The sequence below is a fragment of the Atractosteus spatula genome, chromosome 16 (assembly GCF_055471065.1).
Source record: "Atractosteus spatula isolate fAtrSpa1 chromosome 16, fAtrSpa1.hap1, whole genome shotgun sequence".
In the NCBI taxonomy this organism is placed as follows: Eukaryota; Metazoa; Chordata; class Actinopteri; order Semionotiformes; family Lepisosteidae; genus Atractosteus; species Atractosteus spatula.
The window spans coordinates 5,865,243-5,889,481 of record NC_142721.1 but is presented as its reverse complement, the minus strand read 5'-3'; the positions used below and the strand labels follow the sequence as shown (position 1 = coordinate 5,889,481).

Sequence of the window (24,239 nt, the reverse complement as noted above, 5' to 3'; positions counted from 1 at the left end):
ATGAAAATTATAAGATTTTTTTAATGGGAAATTACAGCTGTTATACTTCCAGGTGCTTACAAGGGAATACCACCTGATCTATACAAAGCCACTTGTTTGAATCCCAAAGTTTTACCACATTCTTCTATTTTCTGTTTTATTCAAGTGGCCTAACATTACTCAAATATTCAGCTTTTAGGCTCCATCGCAAAAATATAACACTTTAATATTGATCATAATAGCAATGGCCTCCACTTGCTAAAACATCAAATCAGAAAGGGAAAGTAACTCCATAATTGAGTTGATTTGAGCTTTACTTACAAGAGAACTCAAACCCATAAAATCTAATGGTGGGTTAACCTCATTTTATGAAATTTGGATATTTTATGACAAGATGGGGATATATACTGCACTAGAAATGCCTTTGCAGACCACTCAGCCTTCACTAGTTGTGAGCAGCTGCTGCCATTCATATTGCTGCAACAAGACACCACAGTGCCAGACACATACAAATACATAGCAGACACTATGAAAACAGAAGTCTTTATACTGTTGCTACGTATTTTTGAGCTGTTCTTATTCAGTCCCAGTTTTGGATTGGATGCGGTTAATCGCATTTGACTGCAGAATTTTAACCAAGCACCTCCTGGCTTCCACCAGCAGCTGGACACTGTTCCTCAGCAGTACTTTCTGTTGATGCACAGAACAGCTGTTTTAGTCTTCCTTCATTGAGTTCTGCTCTATACGTTTTCTTTCTCCTTTCACTCATACCCGCCACTGCAAGATCTTCAAATCCAGAAGACATCATTCTCCTTCTGCTGGAACGAGTCTGGCCAATGGGTACAACATGCAAAAAGTGTTCCTGTTCCACTGCACACAAGGTCCAGGACAGATTCAGCTGCACCTGAATATAAGTGAAAACACCCCAGAGGCAACCTAACTGAGGTGCCCAGAACAAATGGCACAAACGCTTCTCTCACAACATCTAGCTTTTTTTTTTTACTTTGAAAGGAGTCATAACCTATATGCTCTCTGGAGTGAGACTTGGTATCTTGGTCTATTATGTTTATGGAAAGTCAGTATATGTATTGACATTTTCACAAGGTTGAAATTACACAATCATAAAGTACTTATTCCTTAAAATTCAGGTCATTTAAAATTTGACACCTCATATGCAACTGCATCATCATCTCATTAGATACTAATGCATTTTTGCTTTTTTAATAAACAGTCATGTTTTTAGACAATTATTGGGTACAGTATAAACAGTTTAGCTAACAACTGCATGTAGGTAATTTCCCAATTAAAACTGTTTTATTATATAGACCATTCCTACATAAGATTAACTAAGAGCCCAAATATTTGCTCACAAATTTTGGCTGGTTTGGGGGCATATTATAAAAAAAGATGAATCCAAATGGAGTTCCTGTTAAATACATGAGTCACTAATGAGATCCTTCTGAACAGTCTTAATACTCAGTGTACTATAATCTTGTTTCATTATAAGGAAAAGCACTAATGGCTTCAGTAAACATTTTCTTCCTTTCAGTTGCCCCTATACAGTGGCATGTATCATAAACGATTAAGCATGCCCATTAAATCATCTCAGGTTAAAGCACAATAAATGGAAGGTTGCACATTTTCAAAGCGCTCATAACATTTTCTGAAAAATGCCAGTGAATTTTATGACAGGGGAAATTTGGAAACCAATTTCAAACCAGGGATTCCACAGTACCACACGGTCTTAAAAAGTGGTGTTTGTCATCCTTTTTGAATATATTCATACAGCCAAGAAAACAACTCAGCACTCTGAACACTGAAATATAAGTCTGAGAATGCCTCCACAATTTGTCTGTACATCATAATAGATTTGTTACATAGTATTGTATCAATAAATTGTTGCTAATGCTTAACTAAAGATCAGAGACAATATCCTGACTTGATTCAACACCATGTATCCTGTGCTCTAGGAATTTCAAGCACTAACTCCACACTTAGCTCCAGGCTTTTCCATTAGTAAGACCCCTTTAACAGACCTAATAGTAACAGGTCTCAAATTGGTTGAAACTGCAAGAGGCCAGAAAAAAAAATACACTGATGATTTAACAATCACTCTTTAAACAGAGAATTGAATTACGACTTTGCAAAACCATGCTTGAAACATTTCCTAGCCCCTCCCTCCCTGGAAAAAAAAAAGACAAGTGGGTTCTTGCAAAGAAACTTTATCTTTTTCAAGTATTCAAAACTGTTAAATAAGTACAAGGTGTTCACATCATTTACATGGTGGACAATATCAGCACTGCCCTTATCTTATTCTGTATACTGCTACCCTTGTACACATAATGCTCTAAAATGTCAGCAAACTATTCACATGTATTTTTTGTTTTAATAAATCAACTGGAATTCCAACAGCTGGCTACTAACAAAGACCACAAACAGTACACCCGGGACAGTATACAGTGTGAAATGGACACGTCTGACAGAGGAAAAACATTTAGCAGAGTTCAAAGCTGCAATGGTCTGCTGGTGATATGAAGAACAAAGGAAAAGAATGATGGGATGATAATGCTCCCCGTAATCCCTTAATACTTTTGAGCAGTATATATGTACACACACTGCTCACAACAAAATGATATACAGAACGACTAGGGGTGGGTAACTCCATTACTCTACACTTCTATCACACACTCCAAGGGCTGTCAATCAAAAATGGTACTGCTTTCACAATGACTGCAGAATGACTGGATAGAAGTTATTTTCTTAAATTTACAACAGCGGGCAATGACAATCCTGTTGAGTTCCGACCCACATTCTCCTTTCAAAAACACAGAAATTTGTCAGGGCTAAAAAGGGCATGGGTTATATTTAGATTAGCACTATGTTATGGGAACACTGCACAGGAAATAAAATTTTCAAAGACACACTTTTTTTTTAAGGGATGCCAAGATATTTACTAAAGGAAGTATACCAAGCACCATGCACCCCGACCACGGCTGAAATGGTTTCCTATAAAAAGACAAACTGTTGAGATGAACTACAGCTGAGAGATGTGTTTTGCATATTTTAAACAAACCATGTTTATCTGACAGATCATAATTTAACTAGTAATTTAAAGGTTTTTATAAAGTGAAATCTGCACCCAGTCATTCAGTACATCATGTTTCCTGGATACGTCTAGTGATGCAGTGTGTAAATATACATATATAAGTGCTGCCACTATGAAACCTAAGGTTAATTTTCTCGTAACAGAACAACTTGACACTCTGAGTTTTAAAAAGTCTAGGGTAGTTTCATTATTGTGTTTCCCAATGATTGAATTAAGTGTATAACTGGATAGATCTGTTTTAGCCTTTATTCTACAACTGAGCATGAGCTCTTAATAGAATTTAGAATTGCACATAAGGCTAATAAAAAGTACAATAAAAATCTGCACATATCAGACTTAGGAAGAGTTAATATACTGTACACTTTCTACAATATTTATGTTGATAATGAATAAACAATTGAGAAATGCCATCACTAAAATTTACAGAAAGGTCTTTTGTGTTGTTTTTTTTTGTATTTCTGTTTTTTCCTTTTTTTAAATCAACATACAGTTGATTAGAAAGTTAAACTTTATGTACATTAAGGTCAAAGACCCTCAGCTTATGCATTAAGCCTCAGTGACTGATCCTCTCTTCTCCTAGAGGAGATATCAATGTCTATAGAATCTTTCCCAACAATAAGTCGGAGTCTTTTAGCTGGAGGAAGTGGAATGAAATCATCATCGAACTCCTCATCATAGTAATCCTCTTCTTCCCCGGATGAAGATTCCTGGTCTGCGTTTCTGGCCCCGTGAACTCTGTGGTCATAGATCTCTCCACCTTCACTCACGGGGAGACCATTTCCAGTCACCTCCTCCGAATGCATCTGAGTCACCCCCCTGCCATCGTCTTCCCGCTTGAGCTGGATTTTGAGCTTTGTTGGGTTGCCGTTAGGTCCTGGGTTGAAGCCGTTGTTCAGCTTTGCTACATAGGAGCTGTTTTTGTCCTTGTCGTGGTCTTTGCTGAACTTGATGCTTATCTTCGAGGAGTTCACCATGTCTGCCTCCTGCTCATTCGTTTTGCTACTGCTGCTGTCACGGCGCCGGCGCAGGGTTAGTTTGGGAATTCCCGAGCTGTTCTCTAGAATGAGCTGCGCATCGTAGCGCGTGATGCTACGCTTTTTTTTGCCTTTGCCCACTGTGCGGCAGGCAGCTTTCCCCTTTTCTACAGCCATTATTTTTCCTCCGTTGGCTGCCCCGTTGTAATCCTGCCGCCGGTCAGGTAAACCCAAGAGCATCTTCCCACATTCCCCAATGTCACTCGCACAGGAAGGGCTCATCAGGTCGGGGACACCCTCCTGAATGAACACCTCGCTGAAGGAGCCCCTGTCCTCCAGCTTAATCGCCCTGTCCGTTTTAACCTGTGACAGCCGCCTCCTGCGCAAACATGTTCCATTTCTCTGGCAGCTGCCGTCCAGTTTCGGCAAGGGGCTGTTCAGTTTTATTCCCCGCGTCACGCACATGTGCTCCTCAAAGTCCATCGGCTCCGTTTTTATCACAACCCCACCGTGAGGGTGACCGTCCAACATATTTGGTTCAAGCTTTATGTCGGAGGTCTCATGAGGATTCAATCTAGTTCTTGTCGACCTCCGAGTTCGGTAAGTGCAATTTAAGCTCCCGTCATACACAGTAGCACCTTTTAAAGAATTATGCTTGTTTTCTTTTGCAGCGTGGCGGGTCAAGCACCCACTTGACCCCTCCACTTTCACTGGTCCCCCCGTTTCTTTCTCCTTTTTCACTGGGAGGTTTTTGTAAAGAACAACTTTAGGCTCTTTAAGAACCAAACTCCCCACATCTAGTTTACTCGAGGAAGTCTTTTGCTCTGGCCTCCGACACTGACTCCTCAACCTTACTTTTGAGAGCAAAGGCTTCGTGGGTTTTGATTTTAGTCTCTTTGGTACCCTGGAATTATTCATATGACTTTGTTTAGAAGATGAGGTAGAGGAAGAAGTTCTTTGCAAAGACTGCCTGGTCAGAGTCCTGCTTTTGTTGAACTTTTTCATGCTTGACGATGATCTTTTCCTTGCAGCTAAAATGACAAAGAAAACAAAAAACACATAGATTAAACCTGTTCACTCACTTGATTGGAAAAGGACGGATAGTGAGAAAAGTTCACATCGTAGTGATATTTAGTACTACTACATTTACTAAGGTGACTTCTGTAATTCTGATGTTTATCATAAAAGAAAGGATTTTTGAAACCCTGGAATACCTTTCACCTAAAGCCTTGAAAATAAACACACAGATAAAAAGTTAGTGCTAAAAATCTTAATAATGGTAAAATAACAGGAAAATCCATTCTTTACCACCTCTTCTGCAATACTATCAAAATCTTATCTGGCATATAATGTCAGCCCTGTGTCACCCAAATGCTTTACATGAATGGGGGATAACATGGATCTCTCCCCTTTTGTAAATAAAGAGCACTGGGATCATTTGTGATGAAAAATGCTACATAAATGCAAGGAATTATTAATATCCCTAAATAACACTTGACTTTTAAAAACAGCTGGTATTTCCCAAGCAAAATGGTGGCAGTTTGTTCTTAATTACAACTAACAAAATAAGTTCCCATTAGTTCCATAGTTTTCAACAGAAAAATGAGAATTCCTATTCATATTGGTTTTAAAGATTACGTCATCAGGATAATGATCTACAAATTGCTAGAACATAATTACTAAATATCTTACATTTACTGAAAAACACAAAAAAAGCTATTAACAAAAAATATCAAACCAAAATATGTTTTTAAAGAATGTGCATCATACTGGTGAACCTACATGCTTGTGCATGAGACATTTCCTGAGAGTTATCTGCATCAGTATGAGAGCCAACAGACTGGCTGTCTGAGTTTTTGCTGCCCTCCCCCAACTTCTTTAGCCTGTTCAGGCGCTTGTCTGTTTCTCTCAGTCCATACTTGCTGTTGATTACGGGAGTAGGAACAGGCAGGCCAGCTTTAGATTTGAAAGCACCAGTGCCCCTTCTGTAAAAAGATATAGACAACAAATATGACTCCGTAAAGAAGAAAAAGTATTTTTTCCCAAATACAATACCTTTAAATTAGCTGTGACAAATAACAATAAACAAATGCTGAAGAAATATTTTCACATTTATCATTTGTAAGGAAGTCCTTGGGGTGAAGCTTGTGGGAACATGCACTTGGTCAAAACTATTAAATTAATCTCAAAGCTACTTAACTTCCAACATTTCCAATCTCTTCCACTGTAGTATTTTGATACAGCCAGCTTAATTGCTATAATGATTGCCCTGCTTATGAGTTAAATAATTAAGGATCACGTTGTTGCCAATTCCTACAATGCGGCACACTAGAAGAGCCACATGTTCAACAGTCGTGCTCTAAGACAGCAATTTAGGGATCTCTTAATATTAGGAGCTCTGAAGTGTGATGATTAAAACAGTATTAACACAAATTAACATTAAAATAAAATACATAATATTGTTACACATTGCCATTGTCTGAAAGACATTCAGCTTCAAATAAAACTGCAGACTTCTTCGCTTTTAATTTAAAAAAACGGAAAAGATAAACTCTTTAAAATCGGTTTTCTGCACTGAATGCTTTCATCTTGTATGCAAATGTGTTCAAGATGAACAGTTATAGAAGTTATAGAAGACACAAATCTTTTTTTCTCCTTTGTGAATCGAGTTTGCACTGTCTTCATAGCTGGAAACAACCTTTACTAAATACAATTTTAACTAATAACATAAGACACAACCATAGAAAAAGTAATGAGATTAAAGCAAGATGGATTCAAAGTAGATCACTTTGTTATTAATAGTTTTAACATTCCTAATTTCTGGTAAAAAAAAGGTTTTATTGTAACAGAAGGAAATCAATATCTTTCGGTTGGAAGGTTTTGGCACACTATGGCACGCCGGTGAAAAGTTCATACTGATTTGATTTTCAGCCCTTGACACCAGCAAAATTGCTGCAAGTTCACGGTGTGTGAACAGGAGAAAAGGACAAGCTGTCTTTTGCCACATCATCACCGTTTAAAAATTATAACCGTGCTTCTAGAAAATTAAATTTACTTATTTATTGCAATGTCTGCTGAACTTTATTTCACAAATTGGTAGTTCATTACAACAATATTAACAGAAAAGCTGAAGAAGGGCTCCTTAATGTTTCTAATTACAGACACCCTGTTAATGTTTTTTGAAGAAGAAAACTTTGATATCATTCTGCTATGGATAATTGAATGTTAGAGGCACTGCATATGCATCAATATACATGTGTAAACGTTTTTCCATCACTGGAAAACAAGAAGAACAAAAAGAGTAAAGAGCACAACCTTTGAATTTGTCATCAATTCTTCCTTGGCTAAACTGTACTAGCACCAATTTATTAATAGCAATAAATTATTTTTAACAAGTTAGAATTAGAGTGGGGTGCATTTTGTTTTTATATATGCATTGGTGAGTAAAAAGGTTAAAAACAAAGTACACTTTGTACAACTTTAGCACCTGTATTACAAAACACAGAGATCAAACCACTAAAACAAAGGTGGGGCTCCTAAACTATTTGGTAAGCTGTAATAATACAAACTGTGTATAAACGAATTTAATTAAAACAATAAAAGAGCAATAAATACCTTTCACATGTGTAGCATTCACAGAATTCATTGTTTTCACCAAAGAAGCCGTCACCATAATAACAGGAAATCTCCTCTCCGGGTTCAATGTCCCTTAGAACCTTCACACACGCAGTGTCTCGGCCAGTTGAAACAAACTGGAACAGAGCAAAGCCACCAACACGTTTTACTGCCTTTTCCTTTTGAATAACAAATACTGATTTGCTTAGAAAAGTTATTTTAAATAAGACCACAGCATAAAAAACTCACCTTGCAATTTGGGCGGCAATCTGAAATACAAAACAAAAGGTTATTTTATGTGCAATGCAAAATATAAAGGTCCAAAAGGTAGCAAGACTATAACAATTCACAACAAAGTAAAATAGTGCCCATCTAAGTGCAACAGATGCAGCCAAGAAAAATTGATAATCACCTCTTATCCCATTAACGAGAAACACACTGTAATTCTTTAAAAACATTCTTCAGACATTTCTGAAACTTCATGATATTCTATTTCCCCAAATATAGAGGCCCGCCTTACATCTCCTAAAAACATCACAGTCACCCCTTAGTTGCTTTAAAAATGGGTTTAGTTTCCAAATGCTTCTAAATTTCTCTGCCTGTGCTGGAAATATTGTATCAAACTGAGGTTCCTTGTTGACATGCAAGTTATTAAAACGGTCGAATTACCTTTTTAGCACTGCGCTTTTTTTTTTACTTGAGCTTTAGAGTCAATTTTATCAGGAAAACGTATTTCGAAATTTTCAATTCAAAATACATTATTCATCCCAAAGGGGCAATTTAAGTTTTTAAGCTAGCCAGTAAATATGGACTATACATTTGGAAAATGCACACCTCGTCTTATTTTTAAGCTTTGTATAATCTGCCAAGCATTAATTGCATTATGTGGAAAATATGACCCACGTTCTTACTGGGTAATACCTGATTCCACACTATAACTGGGTATGATAGCAATTCTAATAATGTGAATATCATTGCACAATATTATGTAATACCCCATAATACCCCCATTTAATTGAATCTTCTGAATCTAATAAACAGCAATTTTTTATTGTCAAGACCCCCTTCATATGAGAACATATTTGATATTAAACGGTGTTTAACTTTGCATTTGTTTGTTCTGTTTCTTTGTGACTGGGACCTGTGTAACAAAAGAAAACAGTTCTTCGATTCAATTTTTTATGTTAGCAAAGTTAATATTTCCCATAATAACATTACTCTGGTGTGGACACGGTGACTCGTGTCTAGAGAGAATGCGCCATTAGATTCACAATGTTTAAAGTAAAAATGTCTTCTTCACATTCAGGAGTACACTGAAATTATGGTTATACAGCATGTAAAGTATTTTGTTTGAATATGTTGCAAAAAAGTAGAATGTGAATGAGAAACCTCTCTTATTTTAGTATGTAGCTACACTTTAGCAGCTAGGGTTAGTAACTGAATTTACTTGAAAATTAACGTTTTTATAAACATAATTAACAAGTTAGTCATGCTGTACTGATTCATACAAAATTACTGCCCAGCTGCAAATATGGGTCCAGGCAGACAGATTCAGCAGGCATACCATGGTTGATGAAGGCAGCTGGTCCGAGCCACAGCTGAGCACAGTTCTTCCTCGTGGAGTACATGACGCTGAAGTCATTCTCCCCGTGACGAAGCAGCATGTTCTCCTCGCTCTCCGACAGCTCCGCAATACAGCCCACCAAGTACTCAATTTTGTCATTCCTTTTCCTAAGGGATACAATTGCAAGAACCTGAATGACACGTGCTTGACCGCTCCCGATACTGTCCCCGTTTGTGTTAACTAATTAGTACCGGTATTGTTAAAACTTAAATAACTCACACCCGGAGGACCAAGGTTAAGCCAGGCAAGTTTTCCAAATTAAGGACTTGCTGAATGTTTGTAAAACTTTAACACATTAAAAAAAAAAGTTTGTTTTAACACAGTGCATGCTACAGATAATGACATTACGGCCCATTACAAAATTTTACAATTTTCAAAGCAAAATTAATCAACCTCTTCAGTGTGTGGATTTAATATGGCAATTACAATATAAATTAAAGAATCACAAAGTGAATTACTGCACCTTTAAATTTAAATGTTTTACAAAAAGGAGGAGTTTTAAAAACATACCACTCTTTTGTTGCAACAATTTTAGCTCCGTTCTGCTCTGAAGAATAGCGATTACAAGGAAGAATTTCAAACCCACTGTCAGAGGCAAACATTCGTAGATAAATGAATACCTAGGCAAGAGAAAAACACAAAATGAAATTAATTTCCTGCAGTTAAAAATATATATTTTAACATTGCACAGACAATGTCTCACAACAGGAAAAAATAAGTGTAACAGAGGTATCAATCATATAACATCCTAAATATAAGCCGCATAACACAAATTAGCCAACAAAGCACAAAATAAGGATGCATGCAGAGGAAAACACTTTGGTATGCTTCCTTCATTTCTATGCCATCTCATAAATAAATATTTAGAAGCCTAGGCAAACTGTATGTAAGCAGGACTAAACTCCTTTATATTAAATATGCCCATTGTAGTACAAGTTCCATCATTTGCATGAACTGAAAACAACAAAAGAGTTCAAAGTAATCTGATTACTAGATCAATCGAGGCTTCAATTCAATTATGGATCGGAGTTCAGATGGAATGTAAACGAGCAGGAGTGGGGATCCACAGGACCAGCATTAGGAACCATCGCAGTGGCTCTCTACCCCTTAATTTTACATGGTTGTTTCTTTCAAAATATTACAACACAACTGCTTCCTTCGCAGAAATCAATGCATTTCAAACAATAACTTATAAAGAACTTTCTCCTTCCAATGGCTATTTCTGTGTTTTTGATTGAAGAATTCTTACATGCTCCTTGAAGAGTTTTTCCTGGGCTTTCGTCTTATGAAGAAAGTAGTGTCTGGCCCAATCTCCTGCAGTCAAAGCCTGAAATGCCTTTTCCAAGCTATCATGTTTTTTAAAGTATTCTATCACTTCCTTTAGTTCTTCTTGTCTTCCTTTAATGGGTCGAAACCTAAAAATATAAAAATGCATTCAGTTTTTTTTTTTTAAGTTCAGGGTGGGTTATTTAAAAACTATCCCATTGGTGGACAACAATATTTACAGGGACAGCAACTTTTCAGAGATCTTCATTTCTTGTTTACAATGTTAACTAACACAGCTAACAGTGTTAGAACACAGTTACTAACGCAGTAAATCACAGTTATGGTTGGAAAGCATCAGGTCACCCAGGCTACTTACACTTTAAGAAATAGGCACAAAGTAATTCTCTGTTCAAGCCTTACAGAAGGCAGAAAAGAAGTATTCAATAGAAAGGCATTCGGGAATTTAGATGTTTAAACACAACCTTTTTCCAAGATTTGCAATAGGTTTAAATGGCACTCAGGACTTTAAGTTTTTTTATAATAAAGAGAATGGAAATATTTTATGTTCCAGTGAACTATGTTATCAAACTTCCAATATGTATGACATTCGTGCTGAAACGTACAAAAAATGAAGAGACACTATGCGCTAAAGAAAAATATTTTATCGCCATATTGCAATTTGTTCCCTTGTTGCCACCATTTTATTTTGAAAGAAATTAAGGAATTTTCCACACTTATAAGAATTTAAAAATGTATCTAGTGTTGAGGATAGCACCTTGGGGTTAGTTTTATGTGAATTACTGATTTATGGCACTGCTGTACTTTTAACAAAGACACTCTCAAAGTCTTATAATCCTTACGTATTTTGTTGCCTTCCATTTACATTTTATTTTACAAAAATATATCTTTGCTTGACAGATGCTACTTTTAATCCAAGAAGAATATTGTTCAGAAACTGGTGCTCTCCCATGCAGTCTAGACCTTTGTCAGAAGATATCCCAGTAATCAGTAAATCAAAAGTTTTCTGCATTGCACCATGTTTTAAGCTAGTTATTTAAAGAAAGCTATCTACTTCAGAGTTAATTTTACCACAGTACCATACAGGAATATATATTCCAATCCAAAAAAGCACCAAGTCACCACCGTAGGCCTGTGCAGCTGAAGTCTTACAAACCTGGTGTTCATTTTGTGTGTCTGAAATCCTAAGTAGGGATCAAGGATCAAACTGGTTGCTAGATCATCATTTTCACAAAGCTCTTTGGCTGTCATCCCTGAGGAGGGGACGTATCGTCTCTCCACTTCTAGGGAAGCACCACTGAAACCTGTGGGGAGTAAAGAGAAATAGAGAAAAATGACTACATTGGGAAACATTTAATGTGGGCCCACATAATGCCTTTTAAAGAGAACTTAAGTTGTATTATGAGTATAACAGAGTGACTTCAAAATACGTCAAACTCTACAGCTACAGTATAACTGTATTTGACTTCCTGCACCTAAAGTAAATTAAAATGTAAATAGATTCTTTCAAATACTAGATACTGCAACTAATTCTCAAAATAATCAACCAAAAGAAAGGTTATAAGGCTTTTACATAATACATTCACTACAAAATAAAACTGCACATACACGTTTATCTAATTATTCTTCCTTTAAAATATTTTAGAATGAACTAAATTCTTAAAATTATGACAAAACTAGACATCTTTTACATGGAAATTCAAGAAGCTCTACCAGAGGTCCCCACTGGAGGTTTAAGCTCATTCAAATGAAATACAGATGCTGTGTTAGAAACAGGACTCCATTAGACTTCAATGCCTCTCTCTATATATGTGCGAAACATTATATGATGAAATGGCTAGGTAATCAAAAACCGTCTTGGCTCAAAAAAACATTTCTGATTTTTAAACTTTTTTTTTTACACATTTGGAAACATTACAAAATCTGCATCCCCTTGAAAAAGGTTCAACATCAGAAATCTATCACCATCCACAGCGTAAAAAATTAAAAATAAAAAAGCATTAAAAAAAGGAATTCATAAAGTTTCTCCTGCGTTTAGAAACAACCCGCAGGAATGACCTGACATTCATTTCAGGCTTTGCGCCACGATTTATTAAGTTGTCATCCATCTCCTGTGGAAGCAAAACTAATTTAAAACAAAGAACATAAAAACGCATCTCTTCGCACATCTACCACAACGCCGGCCACACTCTGTGTACTCCGTATTAACTACCAATCTCGCGCTCACCAGAGGACTTCAGACCAACATGAGAAAAAAAACTCATCTATTTACAAAGTAGTTTAAAGCATCAAAACCATCCTTTTAGTTAATGCCTTCTTTCCTACTCCAGTTAGGATATAACTCTATTAGCATTACTGCTCAACTCATTTGTCATATATCCAACAGAAGCATGTTTCTGGCTCATAGCCCCACCAGGAAATATACTGTATATAGGGAATAACTGGCTTTGCCCAAAACCAAAGGCTAAGCAGTCAGAACTAATTACAAAACAAAGAAATAGGTACTATGTATGAACTCATTTCATTTTAGTGCAATGTATTCATAAGCTTAATTCTCCCGATAATAGGCAGTTATCACAGAAATTAACTTCAGATGTAATACGCATAACAGCAAAAAAAAACCAAAACAACACCAACGCTGCCAAAAAACGTTACTTTCATTGTTGAATTTGCACAAACAATGACAGAAGATGACGCAAGAAGGGAAAACCGCAGCGCGCATGGGCGAGCGAACTGTTTAAAAGCGACAATGACAAGCTTACGTCGACTACATCGTCTGCTACTTGGAGAGCTTTTGCTGTGCCTCAGGTGTGCTCTAGGAGAATGCTGCAGCCTTGACTGATTCGGAGTCTGCTCACTGGAGAACCTGCTTCCATGTCTCCTGCCATTTAATACCATGTTCTTGGATTCTCCCAACCACTTCATACCAACAAACAGCCTGATCTAGTTGCATTTAGTCTCTGTATTTATGATGCCCTGTAGAGTGGGATAGGTAAGCCCAGGTCCTTCCCCTGCAGGAATAAAAGATAAAAACAGCAATATTATTACAAATTCAAGACCAAGTGTTTTTTTCCCCACTTTGAGACTCCAATACATTCACAACATTCTTTCTGCTCTATGGGGTACTCACAAAAACAGTTTACAGTGTTTTGAGAAGTAGTGAATGGCAATTATGAAATGGAATTTGGATTAAGAAGCCCTACCCCTTAAAGATCCATTTCTATCCATTCTCAATAACTGGTACTGCTCAGAGTGCAGCATGGTGGCGCAGTCGTTAGCACTGCTGCCTCTCAGCGCTAGGGTCCTGGACCTCAAGGGTGCCATCTGTGGTTGTGTGGGTTTGCTTTGGGTGCTCCAATCTCCTCCCACAGTCCAAAGACAAACTGCTACGTTAATGGGCTTCTGGAAAAACTGGCCCTGGTGTGCGTGTGCTGTGTTTGTGTCTGTCGACCCTGTGATGGACTGGTGTCCCATCCAGGGTGTACCCTGCTTTGTGCCCTTTGCTTGCCAGGATAGGCTCTGGTTCCCTCGTGACTATGAATTGGAAGAACCCATTAGAAAATTGACGGGTGATAAATTCTTAGTCCAATAAAGGATTGCAATGGGCAACACTTTTGTTTGAACCGAAAAGTACTTTATATAGTCCCTCCACCAAAGCACAGACAGAAACAATTAATTAACGCAGCATGCTTGCCACTACACACATCATTTTTAACGACACATCCACATTTATAGAATATATTTTAAAGACAAAATTTATAAAAACGTGCTTATTACTTCTAAGTTGATGCAAATAGAAAAATAACTATAATAATATACTCGTCACTTTTTGTTAACCTGTGTACAACGTTCCAGCTCCAACCAACCAGTGCTACAGGCCGTCTAGGTTTCCAAAAATAAAAATGTATCTTGCACAATTTCCCATTTATTGCCACACAATGAGAACTGACAGTTATTTGTCGTGTCAGTTATACTTATGTCACTCCATATGCTACTGGAGTGGCATATAAGTGGTATTTGTACTTTTAACTTTAAGTGGTGATTTAGAGTACATCAGCTCTGTAAATATTTCTCAAGTCATTGATATGTTTATGGTACAATATAGCCAGTGTTCTTTAGCTGGCACACCTCCCAGCTGCTCTGACTGCCATGACAGATAACTTACAACTGGGAGTGATGTCATCGCTCCTCATCAATGACACTGACAAGTCTTAAAACAATACACAGTTAAAAACTATCACAGGGAGGTACTAAACAAAGGAACAAACAAATACAATTAACCCTACATTTGCAATTGTAAGTGAATCCAGAAAAGTATCAAACAAAAAAAAGAACATTACTTGATGTATGAAAATTAGTGGCATACAAGGAATTTAATGCATAAAGTTTCTTATTTACCTTCTTCTGAAAGTAAATAGCAGACTTCAAAAATTCCCCAACACAACCCATACAAACTAATTAGTGCCAAATAAATAACTGCTCCTGATTACAGCAACAATTAAGCTAGTCATCATAAAATCATTATCCTTCCTTTCAAATATGATGGTCTCAAACATCCCTAACTACTGCAAATGAACACCTAAAAGCAGTTTTTTAACAGTGAGCAAGTGCCACAAATACAGCAGATAAAACCTTTCTGCTTCGAACATGGCTTGAAGAAGATTGCAAGTAGGGATTTGAGATGCAAGGTGTAGCGTGGAATTCACTTAAAATAACAACACCTGAATGTGTTTTAATATGGTGCTCAGACAATGAGTCACATCATGTTTATCTGCATTATTGATTTACATTTTCATAATTTAATACATTTGAACACAAGTTGTTCTTTAACTAGAATAACTAGAAATTCTTAATGACCAACGCATTTTAAAAAGTATTATGAAGATTTCTTTGGTGCAATAGAACTGGAGTAATCCATCAGTCACTCTTTGCAGTGCTAACTTTTAATCATGCATGACCCCTTTAGAAAAACCACACAGGTTGAACTCTGCTTCACAGTAACAAAACAATTACAACACTGCTGATTATGACACAAGGTGAACTGCTCTGCATAGCTGCTAAATGTTTTAGCTCATCCGCGCCTGAAGAAGCACTGCAGCTCCATGATTTAGCCAGACCAGCCTGTGAACACACTGCTCCTTCACAACAACGCGAGGGGGTGCTTGCACTCCACACAGTCCGGATCCAGCACCCTGTCACTCTCATCTCTTCGCTCCTCTTAAGGATTCACACGCAGCTGATGCTTTGAATTGCTGAACAGAACTGGCATTCAGATGGTACAATAGGTGCAGATAACATTTCCACCTCATTACCAAGCAAGCAAGGAGCACTTGCTACACAGCAGAGGAAGAGTACTGGGAATCAACTGTAAAGTAAAACTATGTTGAACACAATGTTTGTGTGTGGAAAACTGGAAAATGTGCAATAATGTTAATACTGAACTAGCTATGTATGCTTAAGACCTTAAAACATAGTAATAAGCACTCATTGTGCATATTAAGTTAAAAAAAACAACATTATAAATGTTATTTTTAACAGTTACCAGTGCAGATTCCTACTGACTCTTGAGTGCGTTTTCAACACATGAAGGTGCTTGCTGCTTTCCAATCTGGCCTAACCAAGACTGCAGCGCCCCTCAGTGGTAATTTACTGCTAGTTTTCATCAGTTGGACTCCGAGTCTGCAAGATGCGCATGTGCATAGGTTCACGTCTACCCGATCCAATACGGAAGCTAGGATCCCTAATGCATAACTTTCCCATGGAGCACTGCACGGGATTTGAACGTAGATGACCCTACATCTCTACAGGGATAGACCGCAATTCTAGTTTTTTCAAACAACGCTTTCCAACTTTTCCATTGGGTTACAAAAGTCAACATCAACTCCGCAAATAACGTACAGATGAATCTATAATACATGTAAACGAGATCTACAGTAAGCTCAACCGATTTGCCTTGACCATGTACTTCGTGACGTAGCCCAAACTTCATTAAAACAACGTTTTACACGCAACGTGCAGAAGCAGCACAAAGGACCTGGTTTGTGGCAGTTTCTGCACGAAACGCCGATGCCAGAGTATAAACGAAAATGACGAGAAGTGACGATCATGCCCCTTGCAACTGTGCGATTATAAACCACGGTGTGTACAAAACACGCATCATACAAATGCGGGGGGGGGGAAACACCGCTTAGGTGGACTTTAATTAAGAAGACATTTAACTACGTCCAGAAACAAAAAGCATGAGCGGGCGGGTGAAGGGATGCATGTTACAGATCATTTCTAATATTTACAAACAGATAGTGAATTGACATATACCGGAATCTGAATATTTTATTTTAAAAAAATTCAAAAAGGGTGTTTTAATTCCACATCAGCCAGCCAAATTAACAGCACCACACTCCCAGCCCCTTAGCAGAGAATGTCGTATTGTAATCATTGAGGGGAACGACAGCCTATGGCACAACGTTTCAAGACGAGAGGACTGGCGTTCCCACATGCTGGGAGCGCTGGGGAACAGCGAGCTGGGAGTCACTGTAGCTACCTGACCCCATCAGGAGGAACAGGAGAATGCAGCCCAGCTGTGTGTTTTTTTTGAAAGGTTGTTTTCATTGATTGAATGCTGCCACCTTCTGGTTGCTGCAGCCTCCCTCTGCGCTCTAAACTGTAACAAATATTAAAAGTACCCCAAAGATGTGAAGGAAACATAATCCGGTGGCGTTATGCCCCAGAACCTCGTTACAGTTTGACATTACACAAAGTGGGGGTGACGGGGACCCCCCTTTTTGCGCGCACGGAGTTCGGGGGGGTAGGAGGGCCTCCAACAGCGTGGAGACGCTTAAACCCCTTGTCTCTTTAAATCACTAAAATGTATTATTTATTTACACCTGTCGATAACGATAGCATAAAAAATAAAGAATCTACGTCAAACGATCTTTTATATATAGCTCGGTTTTAACGGGGGGAGTGAATGCGTTATATTCTGCGTTCATAGACAAAAGAATTCTAAAACTTAAGGTGTGTTTTTTTTTTTAAAAAAATCTCACTAAGTATCGGGCCTCTTTTTAATGCACACTAACTCATCTCCATGACCCTCTCGGCTCCATCCACCACTACAACCACCCTGCCAACAAATCTTCACCCGGAAAAAAAGTAACAAAGACACAGAGGCTTTGATCGACCAGACGTACTCCTTAAAAATACTCACTTTAACCTTTCTCCTGGGGTGTGGGTGCTCCGTCCTACGGGCCCAAAATGTCCATGAAATCCCGTCTGAAAAAAATCGGAGGAAACAAAAATTTCCAGAAAATTAACATTAAAATTCAAGATGGCGGCCGGCACAGGAGAGGAGAGAAGGGCCGCAGCACCGCCGCCGTAGACAAGAAATAGATCCCGGCGAGTATCCGTGCCATTAACCGCCCGTCGAAATACGAACCCAGTCTCAAAATTACGTAAATCGGTACACTCTTCAGCAAAACCACAGTTCACGACGAAGGCCCCGCATCTTATCGAGCAAGATCTCGTGTTTGTTTGAAACCCGACTCGGAGGTATACAGAAAGTAGTGCAGCAAAAACAAACCCCGTTCCCTTTAAACCTCTTCCCCCAGAAGGCACCGAGGTAGTCCGCTGCCGTGAGAGCGAGAGAACTTTGTAGGTAGATAAAAAATAAAACGTCCACTTGGTTTTATTGCCTTTCTCTACTTTTATTTTCGAGCTCCGTTTACCTCTTCAGGAGGTCTCAAGCCGCATCTGTATGTTTCTCCCCCCCCCGTGCTTCAGTTGGAGTCATTGCACATCATACACCCATTAATGCGAATGTGCCTCAGTCTCGTTTGCTCAATCCATCAGTAATTCCACATCATTTTTAAAGTTTTGTTCTTTCCAACAGTGTATCCAATATGTTGCACGATGGTTTATGTAAATCAAGGACCGCCCATGCTAGGAAAAAAAAAAGGTCGTCCAATGTAAATTAAAAATGTTGTCACCAGTATTACTATTTTTGCTTGGCTTGTTGGTTAATCCCGTCAACGGATGTTAGAGCTTCGTCTTCCTTTACAGAAAAAAAAAATCAGAAGTGAATGTAAAATGGACAACTAAAGAGCTGTTAACAAATGTGTGTGTTTTTGATCATTCTGTTTTAACGTTAAACATTGTTAACTTTTTCCAATAATCATGCACACTTTAAACAGTGTGCTATTTTCGTTTACTGATATAATCAAATAAAATTATTTTTCTTCGTGTGGAATTATTGTAAAAGAGTTATTCAACTTTTGCGTTTTTTTATTTAATGCATAAATTTAAATTTGCTTAATACTTACATTTTATTTCCCGACATATTTTTATGGTACTCGCTATTTAATTACATTTTTTCAGAAAATGCGTTCCAAATTTGTAAACATGCAGTTCTATCTACAGTGGCTCGCAAAAATATTCACCCCCTCCCCCTGGAAGATTTCACTTTCCCCCCCACTTTTTTATTGTGTAACAACATAGAATCATCCATCTATCCATCCATTTTCTCACCGCTTCATCCAGTTCAGGGTCACGGGGGAGCCGGAGCCTATCCCAGCAAGCAACGGGCTCAATGCAGAGCCTTGGGTGGGACGCCAGGCCATCACAGTGCACACACAGACTATATATATAAAACAGCAAATAACTCATTGCATAAGTAATTACCTCCCCTGCCCCTTGAGTCAATATTTGATAGAGGCACCTTTGACAATTACAGCAAAATTGCTCAAGTTCCCTCGAGATGGATGGGGACTGTTGGTGAACAGCAATTGTCACTTCCTGCCACAGGGACCGGGACATGTTCCAGGCTTTAATTGGGCCAATCCAGAACATAGATTTTTTTTTGTTTTCAGGACTCCAGGATGTCTCTGTACTTTACTACATCCATTTTGTCTTTAGCTTCACAAGTCTTCCAGGCCATAAAATAGTGAAGCATCCACATCCAATGGGCTTGCCACTACCATTTTCTATGGTAGCGATGGTACTCTCAGGATGATATGTGGTGTTACACTTGCACTAAACATAGCTCTTAGTGTTGTGGCCAAAAACTTCAGTTTCGGTCTCATCAGACCGCGAAATGTTCTTCAACTTGGTCTCAGTTTCTCCCACATGCCTTCTGGCAAACATGCCTTCTGTAGTCAAGACCTGATGTGAGTAGTTGTTTTCAACAATGGCTTCTGTTTTGCCACTCTTCCATAAAGCCCAGATTTGTGAAGCACCTGGGCAATTGTTGTCGTATGCACAGTTTTTCCCTCTCAGCTGCGAAGGACAGTGATTCCTTAGTTTTTAAAAATGGCCTATTCTGCAAAGACTCACAGTTGTGCCATATTTATTTCATTAGAATGGCCTTCACTGTGGTTTGGGGTATATTTAATGCTTTGGAATCTCTTATACTTTTCACCTGATGGGGCTTTTTTAATAACTTGAAATATAACTTGAAAATAATGAGTCTTTTTTCTCTCCTCCTAATATAAGTCAAAGAAATGGGTTAGGGTTTAAAGTGTAAACCTCTTAAACCTGATGACAATGTAAAGAGCTCCACTTTGGAATTTCAATCACATATTGATAACAAACATGCATGAATAAAATTACTATTAGGGGAACATTCAAAATATCACCTACTGTACATGCATAAAATGTACACCAGTGGATAACACTCCGGAAAAAAAAGCTGATTTTGTCATTCATCATTTAGAAATCATACACAGGCCATTTGGAACACAAACCAATTATTCAGGGATATATGTAAAAACATAGAAAGGAAGTCCATCAAGGTTATGGTGCAGTTCTACAGCACTCACCTTCTAAAATAAGATAGTTCTTAGTTCTGAACACAACATCATAAACAGGTTCCTAAGTTAATTTCAAAAGTTGACCTGAAATACATTGGTTGTGAAGCACAATTTTTGTCATTTTTGTTTTATTTGTAATCAACAATGGAATTTTTTATGAAATGTCAAATCTCACTTCATTTGGTGTCAGGTGTGCAAGTACAGAGTAATGAGAAGGAGAAGACAATTCTGGGCACTTTAAGTGTGTATATAGCAGAAGAAAAAAACAAAATTAAAAGTAACGTATACATTGAAAGAAACAGTGAAAAGGGAGGTATTTTCTGCAAATTTTAATGTTGAAATTTGTGGAGTAATGGATTTCAGCAGGGAGCTCCACAGACGTGGTGCTGCAAATACTGTTCTCTTCCATTGTGTACATCTGATCAGAGTAAGAAGGCCTGAATCAGCAGATCCCAGATGAAGAGCTGGACTATAGTTATGTTACAAGTCCTTAAGAAATCCTGGAGTTATACCTTTCAGTGCCGATACATGAGCAAAAGCAGTCTGATCTTAGTTTCTCAGGATTCCAATGCAAATTACAGACAATGGGAATTATGCTGGCACAGAGTAATTTTTGTTAGTCAGAAAATTCTGGACACACTGCTAAACCCTATTTAATGCAGGTAACCCAGTAAGTAGGTGTCACAGTAGCATAATCTAGACGAAATAAAGGCATGTGAGAGAAGGCAAACTGGATATAGGATAGTAGTTGCTAAGTACCTGGAGGGGATCCGGGTCAGGTTTTTTTTAACACAGGTCTAGTAGCAGTAGGTTTTAAGTCTACAGGCATAACTACAGGCATAACCCCACATTGACAAGGTTAGTAACAAATGAGCAGAGAAGTTAGCTTAGTGTCGGGGTGTAGAATGGGGTCCAAGACACAGGTAGCAGGTTTTAGGTAACAAATCAGTCACATGAATGACATCAACTGCGGTCAGATAAAGACTCTTGAAGCTATGAAATCAGGAGAGGAAGAAATTGTCATGATCACAGGACATGAGGTTAATTTGTTGTGAGAGAATTTAGTTAAGAGTTTAGAATTTTACAATAATCAACTAGAGGGAGAAACAGCAGAGATGAGCTTATTCAAGTATTTTGTTGTTGGTGCAGAAAAGGTCTGAACGATTAAGGTGACCCCTTTTAATAAGGCTGAAACCAAAGGAGGAGGTGGTCATCTTAATGGAATCCCTGTAGATGAACAGTCATCCTTTTTCAGCAAACTCTGAAGACACTGTCTTGCTGTCTTTAGAGAGCACAGTACATTTGTGTAGAAGGGGAAGAATGAACAAAAAGAAACAAGAGTTTCAAATCAAGTTTCAAGACTTGCGTCAGTGTTGTGTTACAGATAGAGATTTTAGTGGTCTACTGTCTCCACTTGCTATACAAAATGATAACATCACAGTGACTTGTTGGGGACTGTAAGGCTCACACAGATTACAGAAGTCTAGATAAGTACCTGTGGATGGTGTAATAGTTTATACTTCATACAAACATAAGATATATCAAAGAACGAGGCTTACTAAAGTCTTCATGATTTATGTTTGGTATAAATATTTTGGGCATAGTTACAAGAATAAAAAGACCAGATGCCACAGAGCTCAGTCTGCACCTGGAATGAGCACCTGTACTGGATTATAATGCAATTAAAAACAGCCGTGTTATGAAATGCGTGAGGGAGACTTTGTAGAAGTCCTTGAAATATTTTAAGTTTACAAGGGGAAAACTCAAGACATACTGTATAAGGACAAGGAAGAAAGTTAAACACTTTTAGAATGAAGTGGATTCTTGTAACAGTTCACTGAAGTTTGCTGCAAAAAACAGGATGTTCGAAATCTTCAAACAATCAGTTATGTGTTGTATTAGAATTACATGGCTTGAACTCTGATAGTACAGACAGCTCAGTCTTGAGGAATTCCTTCAGTTTTGTTTTCAATAGTGCCAATAGGATTTTGTGAAAACATTCAATTCCTTCCAATGGTTCAAATCATTTTAGGAGTAAGATCTGTATTGCTCCAATTAGCAGTTTCTAATACTCTTTTCTTTAAGAAATCAGTGAAGAATGCATGATTGCAGTTTTTTTCTGAACTTTATCATACTTGCTTGTTCATTCTGCAGCATCACTTTCAGGATCAGCTCAACAGGTGAGAGGGTACAAAGCCCCATTCCAACATCTTCCCCTTGCTGTATCAGAATATATAGTGCCCCCTGTAAGTAGTAGGACAGTGAAGTCAAAATTGGTATTTTTGCTTTATACTCAAGCAATTCAGATTTGAGATGAAAAGATGAATGAGGCAAAAGTACCGAAAGTCACCTTTTATATCTGGGTATTTCTGTGCTTTAATATTTAATAATAATAATGTTCCATCCCCCCATCTTAGTTGAGCATATGAATTTGGTCAAATTAACTATATGTAAATTAAAGTAGTATAAGACTGAGGGTTTGGTTACAAATCCTTTGTACACAATAACTGCATCAATGGCCCACTGATATCACAAAACCTTTGGCTTGTTCTTTTGAGATACTTTGCCAAGCCTTTGCTGTAGCCATTTTCAGTTGCTGTTTGGGGGGTTTCTGACTTCAGTCTCCTTTTCAGCAAGTGAAATGGATGCTCGACTGGATTTAAATCAGGAGTCTAAGACTTTCCTCTTTTTTCCCCTGATGAACTCTTGTTGTGGTTGTGCTGGCGGTGTGTTTTGGGTCATCGTCTTGCTGCATGATGGTGCACTGGCCAATGTGTCTGGAAGCATTTTCTTGTACACAGGCAGACAAGATGTTTCTGTACGCTTCTAAAGTCATTCTCCTGCTATAACCATTAGTAACATCGTCAATACAGATGAGTGAGGAAGTTCCCGATTATGATACCTTGACCCATGCATTGCGGAGATTGTTAGTGATTGTTTTGGAGTTTTTCTTCACAGCTCCAATAATGTTTCTATTATCAACTGCAGTTATTTTTGTAGACTGACCTGATTTTTGCCAATTGCTAAGTACACCAGTGGTTTCTTTTTCAAGATTGTTGATTTTGCAATGCCCAGTTTGTCTGCAATGGCTCTTATTGAATTATTCTTTTCTTTGAGGACCTGAATTGCTTGCTTTTCTTTCATAGACAGTTTTGACTTGTAGACTTTTTTATTTCTTTCCATAGTCTTCATACTGGTTTGGCCCCACTGATTCCAGACAGACACCAAAGGGAAGAGCAAAGGTGAGAGTAAATCCAACACTACACATTCCCAGCTCTTTTCTGTGTGCACAATGAATGCAACAGGAAACATCTGACCAATAAGAAATGCCTGACAGCCAATTATCCCAATATTTATGTTCCCTGGAATGGTGGGATTGAACACAATAAGTTCTATTATTCTAAAACAGTACAACAGAAATAGCCAGAAACAAATGGTGACACCAAATTTGCCCCAAATTAATCTTTCCTTCATCTGAATTGCTTCAGTTTATGGCAAAAATAGCAATTTTGACTTCACTGTCCCAGTACTTAGGAAGGGCTGTACTGTTAGCATCTGAAGAAGAATTCCTGGCAGGAGCGATCAAGAAAATCTATACCACCTTATTGAAAATGTGAAAATGAAGTGATGTGCCTTTAAAAATCATAGTTAATTAAATACTGTAATTGCGTTTCTATAGAATTTCTCATCTCAGAGAGTCACAGAACAATACACACACAAGAGGGCACCACCTCATTCACATTGGAGTACAGCACGCACCTGGGTGACTCATGGTAGTCATTATGTGCCAGTAGCTCCACTACAGGTAAGGAAGTGAGAAACAACTTCGTCAGCTGAATTGAGAGGGAATTTTTGGA

At 38.0% G+C, this 24,239-nt stretch overlaps 1 protein-coding gene across 2 annotated transcripts; it reads right to left on the bottom strand.

The window, feature by feature from the left end:
* Nucleotides 1–2,188: 2,188 nt before the first annotated feature.
* On the bottom strand, nt 2,189–18,612 carry kmt5b (lysine methyltransferase 5B). 2 transcript variants are annotated; one of them, XM_088934927.1, is made up of 11 exons: nt 18,304–18,612; nt 17,787–17,851; nt 13,345–13,593; nt 11,739–11,886; nt 10,548–10,713; nt 9,809–9,918; nt 9,239–9,405; nt 7,924–7,943; nt 7,675–7,811; nt 5,842–6,044; nt 2,189–5,090 (listed from the first exon to the last, which is right to left on the bottom strand). In XM_088934927.1, the coding sequence occupies exons 3-11, from the start codon at nt 13,505–13,507 to the stop codon at nt 3,625–3,627; spliced, it is 2,580 nt and encodes an 859-aa protein (XP_088791053.1). In that variant the 5' UTR covers nt 13,508–13,593; nt 17,787–17,851; nt 18,304–18,612; the 3' UTR covers nt 2,189–3,624. The 2 variants fall into 2 exon arrangements, with proteins under 2 accessions (XP_088791053.1, XP_088791054.1); XM_088934928.1 differs by lacking the exon at nt 18,304–18,612 and having other exon boundaries at nt 17,787–17,941.
* Nucleotides 18,613–24,239: the final 5,627 nt, after the last annotated feature.